General features: G+C 40.1%; 1 protein-coding gene across 2 annotated transcripts in view; it reads right to left on the reverse strand.

The window, feature by feature from the left end:
- mcm2 (minichromosome maintenance complex component 2) overlaps positions 1-18,591 on the reverse strand; it is a 44,117-nt gene that overhangs the window by 14,519 nt on the left and 11,007 nt on the right. Inside the window, exons 2-12 of one of the 2 annotated variants that reach the window (XM_043707602.2) lie at positions 18,287-18,474; positions 17,261-17,433; positions 15,948-16,036; positions 14,850-15,024; positions 13,801-14,020; positions 11,246-11,453; positions 9,760-9,894; positions 8,881-9,072; positions 7,867-7,960; positions 6,725-6,975; positions 3,015-3,141 (exon numbers count right to left, since the gene is read on the reverse strand). In XM_043707602.2, coding sequence (XP_043563537.1) covers positions 3,015-3,141; positions 6,725-6,975; positions 7,867-7,960; positions 8,881-9,072; positions 9,760-9,894; positions 11,246-11,453; positions 13,801-14,020; positions 14,850-15,024; positions 15,948-16,036; positions 17,261-17,433; positions 18,287-18,474 — 1,852 coding nt within the window. Of the gene's footprint in view, positions 1-3,014; positions 3,142-6,724; positions 6,976-7,866; positions 7,961-8,880; positions 9,073-9,759; positions 9,895-11,245; positions 11,454-13,800; positions 14,021-14,849; positions 15,025-15,947; positions 16,037-17,260; positions 17,434-17,696; positions 17,826-18,286; positions 18,475-18,591 lie in introns of those variants that run through there. The other variant, XM_087994063.1, reaches the window with a different exon arrangement.

The following is an 18,591-nucleotide window of genomic DNA, read 5'->3' on the forward strand; positions in this document are numbered from 1 at the left end:
CCAAACATGATAAAGAGCAGCTTGGAACATTTGTGCCCATTCCAACACAGGATCTAAAGCACTAATACAAGAATGTCAAATTCTGTGTGTCAATGTTCCCAGTACTGAAAACCTGTAGCTTGCTTTAATTTTTCAATTAAACTATAAAAGTTATTCAATGGCATTCAGAAGATAAGCTTTACCTTCACACTCGGGTCCTGGCCAAGACTTTTTCCTAACCTCCCACCCACAAAAATGTAGATCATTCATCACGTAGAATCTTTCCTTGCAGAGTTAGAGTGCATGAAATTCATGACAGCAATGGATTTTCCTAAATTTGACATTTGATAAGGTGCTACAGAAATTCCAAGTCTTTTTGTATATTCAATAACTAGAACAAACCTTGTACTGGACAAGAGAGGGATTTTGCTCCAACTGAAACAGTTAAAATGCACTCTAAAAGAATCATGATTTCTCCAGTCTTTTTATCTTTAGAGATACAATAGACCAGCTGTATTTTTCCAGTGTCTATTTTTAATTCAGAATTTTGAAATTTGAGATTTCCTTTTTATTAACTTGGGATATAATAAAAAGCTAAACAAACCCATCATTTTTCAACACCTAAATCAGTAAATTTTGCTAAGCATCCCATTTGTTGACACTCAATGCCAAACATTTTTTTTTAAAAAAAGGTCCCTAAACAGTAACAGCTCACTCTGATAAGACTTGCAGAGATTATATTGTAAGCATCAATTGAATGTTCAGAAACATTCTATGAGCAGCAACATAAACAACAAGATACCATGCAAGAACTGAAAAAAACCCACTTCGGACAGACTAGCAGGAATCATGCCACCAGGATACATGAACACCAATTGGCCACCAAAAGACATGACCTACTATCACTAGTTTCCCTACATACAGACAAAGAAGGACATCACTTTGACCGGGACTACACACACATCCTAGGACAGGCGAAACAAAGACACACACACGCATGGCATTCTAACCAGAACTCCATCAATAAACACATAGACTTAGATCCTATCTAACTTCCCTTGAAAAGAAAACCGGAAATTACATCACCCACCTTAAGAAACCAAGACCTATAAATAAAGAGGTGGGACATACCTGCAGTGCTTCACCGGAGACTCTCACTGATTATGTTACCTAGTGTGGTGACAAAACGTCTGAAAACAAACCTTCAAGCTCAGCGAGCTAATTTACAGTCATATCATCAACTTGAGCTACAAATCTTCTCAAGTCGATAAATAACCAAATTTGAGTTATCTAATAAAGGGGAAATGGTGGCTAAATCACTAGGCATACTTCCTACTCTATAATGAATAATACAAAGAAACCTAACCCCAACCAAACATGGTCTTGATCTTCATTTCCAAGAACACCTTAGCCTTTCAGCACGATGTAAGACTTGAACCCACAGAATTTGAATTCAAGACTAGACTTGCATTGCTTCAGGCAATAACTGAACCTGTAGAACACTGCCTTAAATGAAGTTTTTATTTTGAGTAGTATTATAGAATATCCTATAGTACTTCACAGCCAATTCAGCACTTTTCAGTGTCGTCACAACCACAATGTAGAAAATACTGAAGAAAATTTAGCAATAGCTAACTCACAAAAACATTAGAGAGAGATAAATGCCCAGACATTTTCATATAAAAGTGATTGTGAGATGGATATCATCTTGGATTAAGAGTAGTCTTTCCCTGCTCCTCTTTGAAGTAGTCTTTTGGGAATCATTTGCGTTTAAGGGCATGCAGACCAAGCGGTGGTTTACGGATTCATCTCAGAGGCTAAAATCGATGCTTAAGTCTGAAGATTGTGACTTCAGTCTTCACACTTAAGAAGAGGCAAGTACTACCCACTGAGCCATCAGCAGTTTTAAAAAGTTTGCCTTGTACGAAATTATTAAATATTACAGGTAGGCTGTGGTGTAGTGGTAATATCACTGGACTAGCAATCCTGAAGAAGGGCTTGTGCCCGAAACGTCGATTCTCCTGTTCCCTGGATGCTGCCTGACCTGCTGCGCTGTTCCAGCAACACATTTTTAGCAATCCAGAACCCCAAGTTAAATGTTCTCAGAACTTGGATTCAAATCCCATCATGGCAGATGGTGAAAGTTAAATTCAGTAAACAAGTTTGGAAAAATGCAGGTCTTATAGTAAACACTCTCTCTTTCACTGATTATCTTCAGGTAAGACAACCTGTCGCCCTTACCTGGTCACTTATGCATGACTCCAAACCCCACAGCAATGTCAGTGACACTCAACTGCCCTTTGGGCAATCAGGTCCAGGCAACAATGCTGGTCTTGCCAGTAATGCCCACAAAATAAATTCAACACTACAGATGAGATATTGGTCAAATTTCATCAATTAAAGACAATGGATTAGCTATCATTTCAATTGCAAAGGTAGATTTAGCTTCTCTATATCTGGGGCTAATGAGTACACTATTCCTCGAGGAGACCAGAACCATTGCTCATTGAAAAAAAAACAAAATCAATCTGTACAAGTCAGTTGTAATTAATTCGAATAAGGTGGATTTGTTTTTGGTGAATGCTTTCCAAAAACTGGAAATATAGAGGCACTTATTAGATCAAACACATCCTTCTACTTCAACTAGCATCATGCTCATAGATACTTATCACAAAAATGGAGTTGCTGACTAATCAGTCATCAATCCTTCAACAAGGTATAATGAAAACCTCAGGCCAACCAAATGTCTTTTCATGCTCAAGTGCTCTCTGATATACTGAGCAAGCCACTCAGTTATATTAAAAGGTGTTCAAATGTTGCATGGACAGTAAAGCGCCCAAGGATATCCTGTGTTTGTGAAATATGCTACAAGGATAAAAGTTCTTGTGCACTGCATATCTCAATGTTTTTGTAGATTTTCCTCCAATTCTCACTGATCAACAATACATGCTGATCAGTGCAACCTGAAGCCAGTTTGGGTCCTAGATTCTGCAATACAATCTACTATTTGGAAGTGTTGATTGATTTATTTTTACCTATGGGATTGGCAGCAGCAATTATTGTGCATCTGGCCTGCAGAGAAGTCACAATACCAGCCTTAGAGATGGAAATGCTCTGCTGTTCCATAGCCTCATGAATACTGGTCCTGTCTTGTTCATTCATCTGAAAGTTAAAAAGCAGTGTCATGACACATGTTTATTCTTCCATCAGCACCACCAAAATAATTTCTTATTATTATAATTACTCCGCGAACTCTCACAAGCAGGAAATTGGCAGCCTGTTATGTTATTACATTTCAAGATTACTTAAATGCCTATAAAACACTGGGAAGTTCAGGAGTCATGAAAGACACCATATAAATGCAATCTATTGTTTAAGTAAATTTTTTAAAAAGAGTGTCTACAGGAAGCTGGTTTGATTCTCAGTCTGTACAATGTGATGTGGCTGTGGGAGAATAATAGGGAGAAAGTGAGGATTGCAGATGCTGGAGATCAGAGTCAGAAAGTGTGGTGCTGGAAAAGCGCAGGCAGTCAGGCTCCATCTGAGGAGCAGGAGAGTTGTCTTTTCGATCATAAGCCGTTCACCAGGAATGGATCAGCTGAGACTTTATTCACTCGAATGTGGCATGTTGAAGGGTGATCTTGTAGAGGTTTATAAAATCATGAGGGGCATACACAAGGTGAACAGCAAAAGGCCTTTTCCCTGGGATAGGGGAGTTATAAACTAGGAAGCATTTCTTTTAAGGTGAGAGGAGCAAGGTTTCAAAGGAAGCGGAGGGGCACTTTTCATGCAGAGCTTGGTGAGTGTATGGAACAAGCTGTCAGAGAAAGTGATTGAATCGTGTACAATTACAACATTGAAAACACATATCGACAGATACACATATAGGAAAGGTTTAGAGGGATATGGGCCAAATAGTGGCAAGTAGGACTAATTCAGTTTAGGCAAGCTGGCTGGCATGAATAGGTTGGGCTGAAGGGCCTATTTCCATGCTGTATGACTACATTCTCTGTGCAAGGATGGAGATGGGTGAAGGGGAGGAATAGCTACAGTTACAAGTATAGGAGCCTCTTTCTTGATTTTTCTTCATTCTATCACGTGATGTGGATACTGCTGGCAGGGTCAAGATTTATTACGCATCCTTAGTTTCTCAAAAAAGTCAGGAGTCAGTTGAATTGCTCAAAGCCTAGAGTCACATGTAGGCCAGACCAGTAAGGCAGATTTCCTTCCTAAAGGACAGTGGCCAAATGTTTCACCATGCAAAATAAAATGGCAATGCAATGCTAGCATGTTGCCATTAAGGAAGCTATTTTTAATTACAGAATTTTATTGAATTCAAATTCCATCATGGTGGGATTCAAACCCATGACCCCAGAACGTTTACCTGGGGCTCTAGATTCCTAGTCCAGTTACCACAACACAACTGCCTTCAATTACTTCCCAGGTGTAAACGACATGCTAATTTCTCCCCCTTCAATTCTCAGGAAAGGTATTTATGGACAACACCTGGTCACCTTTTAAGAAGGTTCAAAGTTTGTGCGAAGATTTGTAGCTCGGGTGCTCATTGTTGTGGTTCTGTTTGCCGAGCTGGAAGTTTTTGTTGCAAACGTTTCGTCCCCTGGCTAGGCGACATCATCAGTGCCTGAGAGCCTCCTGCGAAGCGCTTCTTTGATGTTTCCTCCAGTGTTTATAGTGGTCTGTCCCTGCCGCTTCCGGTTGTCAGTTTCAGCTGTCTGCTGTAGTGGTTGGTATATTGGGTCCAGGTCGATGTGTTTGTTGATGGAGTTTGTGGATGAATGCCATGCCTCTAGGAATTCCCTGGCTGTTCTCTGTCTGGCTTGCCCTATGATAGTGGTGTTGCCCCAGTCGAATTCATGTTGCTTGTTGTCTGCGTGTGTGGCTACTAAGGATAGCTGGTCGTGTCGTGTCGTTTCGTGGCTAGTTGATGTTCGTGGATGCGGATCATTAGCTGTCTTCCTGTTTGTCCTATATAGTGTTTTGTGCAGTCCTTGCATGGTATTTTGTACACTACATTAGTTTTGCTCATGTTGGGTATCGGGTCCTTCGTTCTGGTGAGTTGTTGTCTGAGTGTGGCTGTTGGTTTGTGTGCCGTTATGAGTCCTAGGGGTCGCAGTAGTCTGGCTGTCAGTTCTGAGATGCTCCTGATGGATGGTAGTGTGGCTAGTCCTTTTGGTTGTGGTATGTCCTCGTTCCGTGGTCTTTCTCTTAGGCATCTGTTGATGAAGTTGCGCGGGTATCCGTTTTTGGCGAATACCTTGTATAGGTGTTCTTCTTCCTCTTTTTGCAGTTCTGGTGTACTGCAGTGTGTTGTGGCCCTTTTGAATAGTGTCCTGATGCAGCTTCGTTTGTATGTGTTGGGGTGGTTACTTTCATAGTTTAGGACTTGGTCTGTGTGTGTGGCTTTCCTGTATCCCCTTGTAGTGAATTCTCCGTTCGGTGTTCTCTGTACCATCACGTCTAGGAATGGGAGTTGGCTATCCTTTTCTTCTACTCTTGTGAATCGGATTCCTGTGAGTGTGGCGTTGATGATCCGGTGTGTTTTTTCTATTTCCGTGTTTTCAATGATTACAAACGTGTCATCGACATATCTGATCCAGAGTTTGGGTTGAATTTGTGGTAGGACTGTTTGTTCTAATCTTTGCATAACTGCCTCTGGTAGGGAATTCCTAGAGGCATGGCATTCATCCACAAACTCCATCAACAAACACATCGACCTGGACCTAATATACCAACCACTACAGCGGACAGCTGAAACTGACAACCGGAAGCGGCAGGGACAGACCACTATAAACACCGGAGGAAACATCAAAGAAGCGCTTCGCAGGAGGCTCTCAAGCACTGATGATGTCGCCTAGCCAGGGGACGAAACGTTTGCAACAAAAACTTCCAGCTCGGTTTTAAGAAGGTAACATTGTGTATGAAACAAGTTCTGATGCAACAGAATGTGTTGCTACAAAACACGGAACGCAATGCGTAGAATCACAGAATCCCTACAGTGTGAAAGCAGCCATTTAGCCATTGAGTTCACATTGAATCTCTGAAGAGCATCCCTCACACCCTATCTCTCTAACCTTGCATTTCCCATGGCAAATCCACCTGGCTGGCAAACCAGGGGCAATTCAGCATGGCCAATTCATCCAACCTACACATTTTTGGACTGTGGGACGAAATCGGAGGAAACCCATGCACACACAGGGAGAATGTGCAAATTCCACACACTCACCCAAGCGTAGAATAGAACCAGTGTGCCTGGTGCTGTGGGACAGTAGTGCTAACCACTGAACCAAGATGCAGTACAGCTGAGTCAACTAAACTGATGTCAGACTGGATCTAGAGGCTGCTTGCGCTCTGATCATGTTTTCCTCCCAGATAAGATTTAGTGAACCAATTAGCTTTATGCAACAAGCTAGTAGCTTTACTGTCTTGGCCTTTTCATTTCAGATGTGTTTTCAACCAGAATTCAAATTCTCAATTTATGATGGTGTCATTATTATGGTCCAATAACAAGCACTAATTATGAACTTGGGCAAGTAACAAGTGAAGATCAGGTTAAGTTTAGGAGTGGATTACTACTTCAAAACGTAAAAGAAAACTGCAAAGATGGTAACTGGGAGCTCAACAACACACTTGGCAAAAAACTACCCTCTACAAGTGGAAAGGAGCTGGGTGGTGGCACAGGCTGAAAAAGGAGAAACTAAAATATTTCAAATGCAGTTTTTCTTACCTTGTCAAACTCATCTATAAGACAGACACCCCTATCTGCTAACACCAGAGCACCAGCCTCCAAAGTCCATTCCCTGCTCACTGGGTTCCTCTGCACATAGGCAGTTAGACCAACGGCAGAAGCACCTTGACCAGTGGTGAAAACTGCTCGACTGGAGACCTTCTCAGCATACTTCAGGAACTGTGATTTGGCTGTGCCTGGGTCACCGCATAAGAGAACATTGATGTCTCCACGGACTTTGTGCTTCCCACCTGAAATCCAAACAACCAGGAAGAAAAGTATTGCTTAAAATCCGTAAGAATTAAGTAGAAATAAGGGAAAATCGAAGACCTTCATAATGTTAACTCGGTTCTTTTGGTTGTTGTGATGATATCATGTGTTGACTACACCAATCCTCAATTTGGTAATTCACTTGAATCCAAGTGTTGACTGGAGTTACAAATGTTTACCTTTACAGAGACTTTTCAGTGATTTTTTTGAGAGAGAGAGAAGAGAGAGAGAGAGAGAGAGAGAGAGAGAGAGAGAGAGAGAGAGAGAGAGAGAGAGAGAGAGAGAGAGAAAGAAAAAAAGAGATCTAGCATTTTTTGCAGGCTTTTGCAGATCTCATGCACGTTGTTTTCTCTCCTCTCAGTTGTGACAAACAATCACTTCACCAATCTGAAAGCTGTTGCTAGACACTTTCTTTTTATTCAACTCAAAAGATATCTGGTGTCAGCTAGTCTACTAAAAGTATCAAATCCAGTTTCTTCTGGGTTACATTTTATTTTTAAAAATTCTCTGCAGCACAACAGCCCTTCTACTCATATTTCAAATGAAATGTATGTAGTTCTGATGATGAACGTGCATACAAAAATAATGCCACAGAACTTTTAAGGGAAGAAAAAGGATGAAAGAGCATGGTTAATGATAAAAATTACATATAACACAGAAGGGGGTTAAAAATGCAGATTATGCAGTGTATCAAACCATAGTAATTAGGTGACACTACAGTTGTGTTTTAGAAGATTGGAGAATTAAGCAAAACCTTAAAATAACGTTTTACAAAAAACACTGAAGAGTTTAAAAAATACAATAACAAACTGGCTGTTGAAGGCATGGGCAATGCTAATAGGTACGGCTTATTTCTCAAGACATAATCCTACCTGGGTTTTTTGGTTCACCTCCAAACAGAGCCAATGCAAGACCCCTTTTTATGTCCTCATGACCATATATAGAAGGTGCAATGCTAGCAAATATCTAGGAGTGAGGTGAAACAGATGTTACAATCGACTCGCCCAATCATCAAATCAGTTATAACAGAATGTTTAGACAGTTTAATCCTCTCAAATACTATCAAAGTCCTTCTGGTAGACTCCAGTGGTGTAAAAACATTGTACACTCCATCAATATTGATGGGATAAGAATCCTCTTCACACAGTGCATACAAAAGAAATAAAAACAAAATCAACTTTAACATTTTTTCATAAACTTTTCAAGTGTGAATTATTTCAAAGACATTCCATGAGTACTGCTGCTCGACCACAAATGTAACAATCTCATGATTATGTTGAACTGTCACAATCATCGTCTTTTTATGCATCATGCAAATGCTGCTGCAGCCCAATTTACTTAGTTGCTACATTGACAAATTTAATTTTACATGCAGCACAAGGCTTTTGTACGTTTCAGTTGGGGCGAGAAAGGTGGAATGGAACTATTTTGCGACTCCTGTGGATGGTCATCATGCCTCAGGTGAGTGGAGTCTTTCATGGTAGCATCAACTGGTATAGGAATTGAACATGCTGTTGGGACCACACTGGAAAACAAAACAGTCATCCAACTCCTACAAATTCCATCACATCAAATATATCCAAATGTCCTGGGCACCTGTCTAAGAGAGATGTTTGTTCCTTGAACATGCCCAGTTTGGCATAAACAGAACATTTTTTTCATGGGTCTCAGGGAAAGATAATTAATACCTCTTAGGAAACAACTGTTTTTGACTTGCATTGCCTTTGACTCCTGGACACAATGCTCTAAGAATATAAACATATGGAATGTATGTGTGTACACAAACAGATATGCACAAAGGAAGAGGTTTACTTTGGGCTTTTCTATTTTGCACCCATGAGTCAACTTTAATTGCTTCTTAAGCTTCACTGTCTCAAGATACCCACCCTCTCTCCAATACGTTCATCTTTAGAAAGACCAACGATTGCCTTAATATCTTCATCTGTAAGCTCGCCAACTGCCACTTTATTGTCCTTTTTTGTGATGTGATTTGCCATGATCACTGTAGCAAAGACTGGAAATCCATTGGCAGTATTCAGTGAACCATCATAGTTATTATGATATATGCCAGTAAGTTCCTGCAATAACAAACAAGACAAGAATACAAATCAATAACCCATTAGGTGGCAGAAAAATAAAAACAAAAAATTATACTGTTTTAGAATGGTCAAACTAAATATTTACCAAATCTAAAGTGTATTTGGAGATATCCGGATGGGGAAAGAGTTAACATAATCAGTCCTTGTCTTTCCGAACAGCTTTCTAGGGGGCTACTCCTATGTACCCAATTCCATCCTTGCTAAAGAAAAACCTTTACTCTTCCCCCACCACCAACCACGCCATCCCCATCAACAAGTAGGGTTTCATCCCCCTAATCAAAAAAATACATTTCACAGCGAACACTCTAATTGGCTAATGCATCTATTGATGCTTTACTGAATTTCAGCACCGTACTATTGATTATTCCATCTAATTCTTTCATTTTTGTGCACATCCACAAAACTACTAACAATACTAACAAGGCCTAGATCAGTTAAACTGCTGATCTGACAGTTTAGATAAAATTATTTGGCAGTGAACACAGGTACACCAGGATCTCAGTTTACCTAAAATGAACTTAGAAAACCCTTGTATAAAATGAATGCTACAAAGTTGGCAAAAAGCAGAAGATACTTTACACAGTCAGAAAATGTGCAATGCAACTGATGTACAAAGCGGCGTGGACTGGGGAAGAAAAGTCCCATATATATTCAGTCACAACTTACAATTTCATCACCCGGTTTACAGCTGTCCACCAGATCTGCAAGAAGGATTGCATCTTTTGAGCGAGGTAGCCTTCCGGCTGCAACCTTGCCTGGACTTTCCTGAATCGTGATCCTTTGGTAATTCTGGTACACGGTCTGAAGGGAAAGAATAAATTGATCCATAAACAGGACACTGCCACAAGACTTCTTTTGGACTAAGCATTCAAATTTAAAATCGAAGAGCATATATGGTTTGGAAGTCAAACCAAACAATAATAATTAGCATTTCAATCCCTTGACGCCATCCTGTGACAAATAAACATTTTTATGGTCTTTCACCGTAATTTTATCATGATCAGTGAACTGACTTTATTCGGGTTTTGATATAAATAATTGCTGCATACATGAGCCATGTATGTGTGGATTTTAAAGGTTTAAGAGTCAAAACAATTGTTAATTTCAGAAGTTAAATGACTGTTTCTCAGACATTGCCAAGCTAAGGATGTTGCCAGGGTAGGAGAATTTGATCTGTAGGGAGAGGCTGAATACGGCAGGGCTATTTTCCCTGGAGTGTCAAAGGCTGAGGGGTGACCTTATAGAAGTTTATAAAGTCATGAAGGGCATGGACAGAGTGAATAGCCAAGATCTTTTCCCTAAGGTAGGGGAGTCCAAAACTAGTGAGCATAGGTTTAAGGAGAGAGGGGAAAGGGGAAATGATTTAAAAGGGTCCTAAAGGGCAATGGCTTCACACGGTGGTGGTGTGTGTATGGAATGAGCTGCCAAAGGAAGCAGTGCAGGCTGGTACAATTACAACATTTAAAATATCTGGATGGGTGTTTAAATACAAAAATTTAAGGGGATATGGACCAAATGCTGGCAAATGGCATTACTTTAGTATAGTTGGTCAGCAAGGACAAGTTGGACCAAAGGGTCTGTTTCCATGTGTACAGCTCTGTGACTCAGCTTTTGAGAAGCTCATCAGGTTCATCTTCTCCTACCCCCACCCCAAAAGTATCTATTCATTGTACACACACCCCACCGAGTGTTTAGCTTGTTGTCCCTTAGACACATGCATGCTTGTCACCTCGACTACTCGTTGTGGGCCACTTGTCGTGAGTCTGCATTGTCAGCAGCACCTTTAATAAAATTAAACAAAAATAGAAAATACTGGAAACACTCAGCAGGCTCAGCATAAAAGAAAAAGAAGATAACATTTCATGTTAATAACCTTTGGCTCAATAGATTGTTTGATGTTAAACAAAGGGTGAAAGCAACAGGTTACTTGGATAACATGAGATGAAATGCAATGGGAGGAGGCTTATTTAAATTCTAAACAAACACTGTTTGCTTTTGTATTGTAAATTAAACACCATTCTCTTCATTTTAAAAGCAAATAGTGATACAGGATAACATCATACCAGCTGTGCATGCTACCCGGTAGAGTAAATTACAAGAGACACTGTATGCAGTACAAATCTGAATTTTCCAAAGAACCACATCTACATACTTCCTCCATGTTGATTTCAAATGGCCCTGCAGATTGACACTCAGGACAAGAGCCTGGCTTCACTTCCTGGTTCTGGGATTGGAAGAATGGACCCAGGATGAAGCTGCACTTGTTACAGTTGTACTTGATCATGCTAAGCTGCGGGAGGACTCCTGTAGAACTGGTAACCACGCCACTTGTCCTGATCAGCTGATTCAAATGAAGCTGCCTGTAATAAAAAGAATGAAGTACATCTCTGAACAAGTTGCTTAAAAAAAAGGTTACATTAAAAAAAAAATCAAGTTAGGGGCTCATGTAGGGCAGTGGGATTGCACCTACTTTGGAGTCAAGGGGCCTGGATTCAAGTACCTCCTCCTCCAGTAATAACATCTTTGAACATTAGGTTCGTATTCATTAGAAAAATATCTAAGAAGAATTAAGTGGGACTTTGAAAGTAGTAGGACATTTCAGCAAGGCTGTTCCAAAACAAAAATACTAAATGACCGAGCACAATAGATTTATGCTAAACTTTCAAATAATTGATTAGTCCTCAGTTGGAGTGCCTAACAGAAACAACATAACCTTCTCTTTAGCAATCCTAGGTTAAGCAAAGAGATACTGTCATAGGTTTTCAAGGTTATGAAGACATTTAACAGTGTAGCTAGTGAGACACTGTTTCCACTGGCAGACAAGTCACATATTTAAGGTAACTGGCTAAAGAACCAAGTCATGATTAGATAGTTTTAATTCAACAAATTACAATCTGGAATGCACTGCTTAAAGATTGTGGACACAAATTTAGTGGTAACTTTTAAAATAAAAATGGAGCGGAGTTGTTGTCCTTCGAGGAAAGATTGGAGTTAAACTCTCTGAAGTTCAGAAGAATGATATGTTATCTTACTGAAACTCCAAGATTCTGGGATAGCTTGGCAGAGAAGATATGGAGAGGATACTGAAAGTTCATTCCACCAACGAAACAATGTAAAATAAATTGCCCCATGTTCTTTTAAAATCTTTTCCTCGCACCTTAAAAAATTTGCCCCCAATATTGAAAAACCCCCACCCTAGGGAAAAGACACCTGCCATTCACCTTATCTAAACACCTCATGATAATATAAACCTCTGTACGGTCACATCCCAACCTCCTGGGCTCCAGTCAAAAACATCCCAGCCTACCCAGATGTTTAATTATATCCAGAATTCTCCAATCCAAGGAGCTGCGGTTGCTGAATCATTAAATACATTGAAGGCAGAAATTGATAGACTTCTGGACTCCAAGAGCTGTGGAACCAGAAGGGAAGTGGAGTCACGTATCAACCACAGACTGATTATGATTAAAAGGTACAGCCAGGTTCGAAGTATCAATGGACCACCACACCTTTTTGTTGCAGGGCTTTGGGGAAAGAACTGCATAGAGGGATTAATTTGATAGCTCAATCAGAAATGTTTTCTGGAGCCAGCATCCCTTCAAATCTAGAACCACCTTCAATCTAGACGAGACCAATGCAGCAAGTGACGATCACTCGTTCCTTTGAACCTGCTCGACCATTCAACTAAATCATAGCTTATATTTACCTCAACATTACTTTCCCTACACCTGCCCCATAATCCTCGATATCATTAGTATCCAGAAACTACTGATTGTGTTCTTAAACAGACTTGAAGATTAAGCTTCCATAGGGTAAAGAATGCCAAAGATTCACAATTACAAGTGAAGAACTTCCTTTTTATCTCTTTTTAAACAATCTACTCCATATTCTGAAAGGGCATACCTGCTGGTGCTAAACTCATCAGCTAGGGGAAACGTCCTATTTTCACCAGGGGTCATGGACGCCCCTCTGTCAGCTATCAAGGGACTGTGACAACACGTATTAACTGAAATAAGTTGTGGAGTGAGGTGGCGGGAAAAAAAGAATTGACTGGCAGGAGACGAAAGAAATATCAAACTGATGCTGAACGATGTTGCGATAAAAAAAATCATTTTTTCTTACTTAAAACTGAAAATACACAAATTCTAAACCAAATGACTAAAGTACACATCCTTGATTGAAACAACTGCATCTTAAGTCTTGTAACAAACCCAAATGGGATCAGATAAATAAATAAATAAATAAAGTTCCTTAGAATATGAGAAATTTGAGTTGAAGTTTTACATGAATATATAAAAAAATCAAAATATGTATGTAAAAGACTACGACTCCTGCTCTTCTGACTCCCCACTTATTGAAAGTGGAGGTCAGCACCAAAAATACAGCACATAATAAATCTGATAGGGTGAGGTTTAACTTTGACATGCAGCAACGTTATACTTGACCTCGAGGAGCTTGACATTGACAGTCATACTGAAACTTTTGTTTTTGGAACAATACAGCTTGTGGGGAGACCACTTGACTCATCATTTGTGTACCTGCTTTTAGAAAAAGCCGCAAAATTCAGTATCTACTGTTGCATCAATCCAGGGAACTGTGGTTGCTGAGTCATTAAATATTTAAACAACATAATAAAAAACAAATTCAAAACACGAAATAAACAAGATCTTTAAAGAACAATAGTGCAAATTTACTGCAAAGCAATACCTGAGTGATCGGAGCTCCTCAACAAGAGGCAGGCTGGAAATTCTGATGTGAATCTCCTTTGCAATCCGGTCATACTTTGGGTACATGGAGAGGACCACCTCTTTGGCTGCTTCGTCAAATATCTTCAACATTTCTGCTGGGGCCTCAGGCAGAAAGTAGGCCAACACGTGCTCTCTAGCAGCCAAGTCTTCATAATTAACCACCAGACTCTCTCTGTTCTCTGCAAGTACACAGCCATATTATGACTAGAATCACAGAATCTCTATAGTGCAGAAAGAGGCCATTTAGCCCACAGAGTCTGCAATAATCTTCAGTAAAGCATCCCAGCCCTCCTCCATCCCTGGAACACCGCATGGGATTTTTACCATTCACATCCCTGGACTGTGGGAAGAAGCCCATGCAGATGGAGAGTGTGCAAACTCACACAATCACCCAAGGCTGGAATTGAACCCAGGTCCCTGTGATGTATTAGTGCTAAAGATAGCATAAGCTGAAGATCTGTCAAGCATTGGGATTGTCATTTCAGAACGCCATTATATACTCTGCTCCAAAGCTTGACATTTTGTTAACATTGAGAATTTGGTTCTATGATGCACAACTTTAAGTTTGAGTTGTGTTTCTACATTGTGTATTTCATGAAGGGTGCAAATTGCGATAAATTAAATCTACTTAAGTAGAGTCTCTATTCCATGTGTGATTCTTAGATACATGTCCAAATGGACCAAAACCTGATAATATCCAGGTTTGGGCTGACAAGTGGTAAGTAACATTCATGCCAGACAAGTGTCAGGCAATGGCCATCATTAGCAAGAGAGAATCTAATCATGCCCCATTGACATCCAATCAATTATCCATTCAGAATTTGCAGTTATGGAAAGATAGTTACATAATACAAACAGCATACATTCCCCCCTATGTGGACAGTTAATTCTATTATTCAATTTCGGTTTCACAAGCATTGCTCCAGGTGCTTCAAAGCTTTGACAGATTTGATCTAGACTGGTTCATGTAAATGCTAATGTTCCCGTCCCACCAACGCTTCTACTAACCTTTGCACATGTCACTAATTTTCTCCTTAAAAACATTGTGCCCATGCTCATTGACATGGGTCCTCAGGAAATTCTTGAAACGGTGGTAGATTTCCAGCCTGGGCGCTGCCATGGAGACCCATTCCCTGACAGAGTGACCTTTCATGTCTTCCAGATTCTCAATACTTTCAATCATCTGCACCAGAAGGAATAGCAGCGGAAAGAAAAAGTGAAAAATATTAAGAAATTGGCTACATATGTACAATAAGAGCAAAATATTGCTGATGCTGAAAATCTGAAATAAAGGCAGAACGCTGGAAAAACTCAGCTGATCTCACAGCAAGTGTAGAGAGAACGCATCTAACAGAACAGACTCTTTGAACTACTGTGTGTGGCAAACATGCTGCCAATCTAAACTAATCCCATTTGCCTGCACATGGTCTGTATCCACTATTCCCTGTCTTTTCACGTGTCCATCCAATGCCTTCCTAAACTTTGGTACTGTATCTGCTTCCATCATTTTCTCTGGCTGCACGTTTCAAGCACCTATCACTGTTTGCATAAAAGCATGTGTCATACATCCTCCTTAAAATAGTCCCCCCACTTCTTAAAACTATGCACCAGTCAAGATCAGAAACTGCCACATGCCCCACTGCAACTATATAACTGGTAGCTCCAAAGGACAATCAATTTCCCTTCCTGCAGTGTGTACATACACCAGTGCACTGCAGCATTGTAGAGATGGCACAAAATCAAGCACTGAGTTATAAGAAAGCAATAAACCTAACACAAACTTGCTAGATTCCCTGGTGCTGAGACTTGCAAATCAATTTCTGCTGTGGAGTCTGCGAAACATCAGTGACTCATACTACCACTGGATTTTAACAATACATTCTTAGTCGATTAATCTTACTGTTTTAGCAGGATTAAGTAATTCATCAAAATACTCAGTTGCTTAGGTCATAATTTAAAACTAAATCTGCTTTTCTTTTTCCTGTCCTAGGAGATTACACAGTGGATAAAGGTGTGCAGGTAATATGATGAAAGAAACACCAAATCGGAAGGAATAGATCTTTCCCACTTTGTCATTTTCCTATAATACAACAGCATCAAACTCACCTCCTCCTCATCCTCGGCTGCCCCGTCTGCTGCTCGCTCTGCAAGCCGGCGCTTTCTTGCTGGCCGTTCTTCATCCTCATCATCACTCTCTGAAACAAGAGAGGTATATCTACAATATGTTTACCCAGGCCATATCTCCCTTTCACGTGCAATTTTTGACAGATCTCTGTGCTTGAAAATTTATTGAAGCTCTCCAGAACCACATTTACTCTAAACCAAATCGGGATCTTCCATGCGGCAATGATTTTACCACTGCTGGTTAAATCCAAAGAAATTAAATATTGAAATTAACCTGATACTCTAGTGCAGTATTCCACCATCAGTAGTGTAATCTCTCAGATAGATGTTAATCTGAGGTCCTTTCTGCCCTCTCAATCAATAGCAGTATGCAAAAAAGAATGGAGTAGCTCTTCTGCTCATTTTGTAGTTATTCTCATACTGCTGTTTATAGGGACATGCTGTGCACAAATTGTTTTTCACATTTCCCTACATTGTAGCAGCAACTACATGTTGAAAATATTTCAGTGGCTGTGAAGTGCTTTGAGGCAAGCCAAGATTCTGAAAGAGATTAAGTAAATACAAATTCTCACTTTCATATTACACATTAACAACGCCATTGTTATACCAGAAAATTCCAAACCAGAAGTTCTGGTTCTGCAACAACTCAAGATTGCATATCAAGAACTTCCCATTTTGCCAACCAGCAGAGGGGTAAGGCTACCCACCGCAGAATCGACCAAGGATGTTCCTCATGATTTTGCCATCATCACTGCCCCTTAAATATCTTAGGCAGTAAACGTTAGTTGACAAAATTATATTGTTATGTGGCATTTTGTTAAGTGCGTTTTGAAAGGAAACATACACTGCATCAACAGCATTACCCTCAATAACCCCGTTACTCTGTCAAAACACTCAAATACGTCAGTTAAATATATAACCTATCACGTGTGCTGGCTTTCTTTAATTAATCCACATTAGCCAAAATGACTTAATTCTGTTCAACATTATTGTTCTGAGATGGTTTTCCCCTCCGTTGAACCTGGTGAGTGATGAGCAGTTTCTGAAAGCTGCGAAGGGGCATTAAATGCCTTTTTCTGGATGGTAAGCACAGCCTAATGGACTACTTCTGCAAGGGTGTTTCTTTTTGGGGAAAAAAGTCCAGCCATTTCATCAACTGCACTAAATCCTCGAGAGTGAAAAATAGAGGAACAAAAATACAATGAGAACAAGTAGTTAAACTTGAAGAATTAACCAGTTGCCGTCAATCTAACCTAACAGTTGTTTTATGCACAATTCAGAGGACTGGCACTCACCATATAGGAGATCTATTCTCATACGGCCTTGGCGTAAACCCTCAGCATGGTCTCTCCTTCGCATTTGCCTCTCAGCTTCTGCTCGTTGGCTAGCAGTCATCTCCTCCAGGTCCTCCTCATCATCTATACCTTCCCGCTCATAGACATCTAGTTCCGGAATGGCAAGGTAGTCTCTGAAAATGGGAATACACAGTATAGTATTCAGTTATCAATGTGGGGAAATAAAACATGCAAAAGGGGACATCGCTTATAAAAGTAGGCAGTTTTTGAAGGCAGAAGAGAAAAGAGAAAAATGAATTCAACATGGGCTTTTCACTTCTGCAATCTGGTTTCAAAGACAAGTTAAAAATCTGGACAAAATTGATTAAAAACATGCTTCAACATCACTGGGTGCACATAAAATGATGTGTAACATTAGCCAGATTAAATGCAAGACCTTTGCTCAAAACTGACTGCAGCAAAGTAGAAGACACATGTGGGCCTTTGAGAAATCCACAATGGTACAAGTAAGTAATGATCCCCCAAGTTTTAAGACCTAACACCATGTTATAATGCCATTTTAGGTGAAGTTTCCAATTCTCTTAACACTGATAATTTCTTAACCAGATTCAAATTAGACAGATTTTGTATGTCCACTGTCCTTTAAACGACAGACTTAAAAAGAAACCTTCACTGTATGTATTGAGAGACTAACATTTTCAGTTGCCAACAACATATGGCGTGCTTAGTCACTGTTGTTGATGCATGACAACAAATAACAATTTTCCACAATTACACTGAGACATGAAACACAAATTTGTTCTCTTTCTCATCAAATCAATTGACAGTCACAGCTGAACAAAGTTGCTTCACATTTCCAAATCCACAATCAGAGCAGGGTTCAAGTGATGTCATAATTTTGAAGCTACAACTCTTTCCTACAAATTTTTCCTGGTGGACACTTATATTTGCTGGCAATCCATCTTCTAGAAATATGGAACAAAAGCCAGGTGGAAGAGTATTTGTCATGCTGTGATCATTACTGACCGTTCCAGATCATCTCCCATCAGATCCTCTCCATCCTCTTCCTCCTCAGCCAGCACATCAGTACCCAGCAATCCTTCTGACTCATCTTCAAAAGGGGGGAGGTCTCTTCCTGGGCTGGACGTTAAAGCATCTCCACGCCGAGGGGTTCGATTGGGGCTAGTTGCCATGGTGAATGACTCAGAAGAATCCTAAATTGGAGGTGATAAGGGAGGAAAAAGAGGAGACAAAATAGGAAAATCATAAACTCAGAGCACTTCATTTTCTAATAATTTATCCACTAGGCTGGGTAAAGTATCTCAGTTGGA

The sequence above is a fragment of the Chiloscyllium plagiosum genome, unplaced genomic scaffold (genome assembly GCF_037043375.1).
Source record: "Chiloscyllium plagiosum isolate Xiang-an unplaced genomic scaffold, Cpla_swu_hap1 HiC_scaffold_14, whole genome shotgun sequence".
NCBI lineage: Eukaryota > Metazoa > Chordata > Chondrichthyes > Orectolobiformes > Hemiscylliidae > Chiloscyllium > Chiloscyllium plagiosum.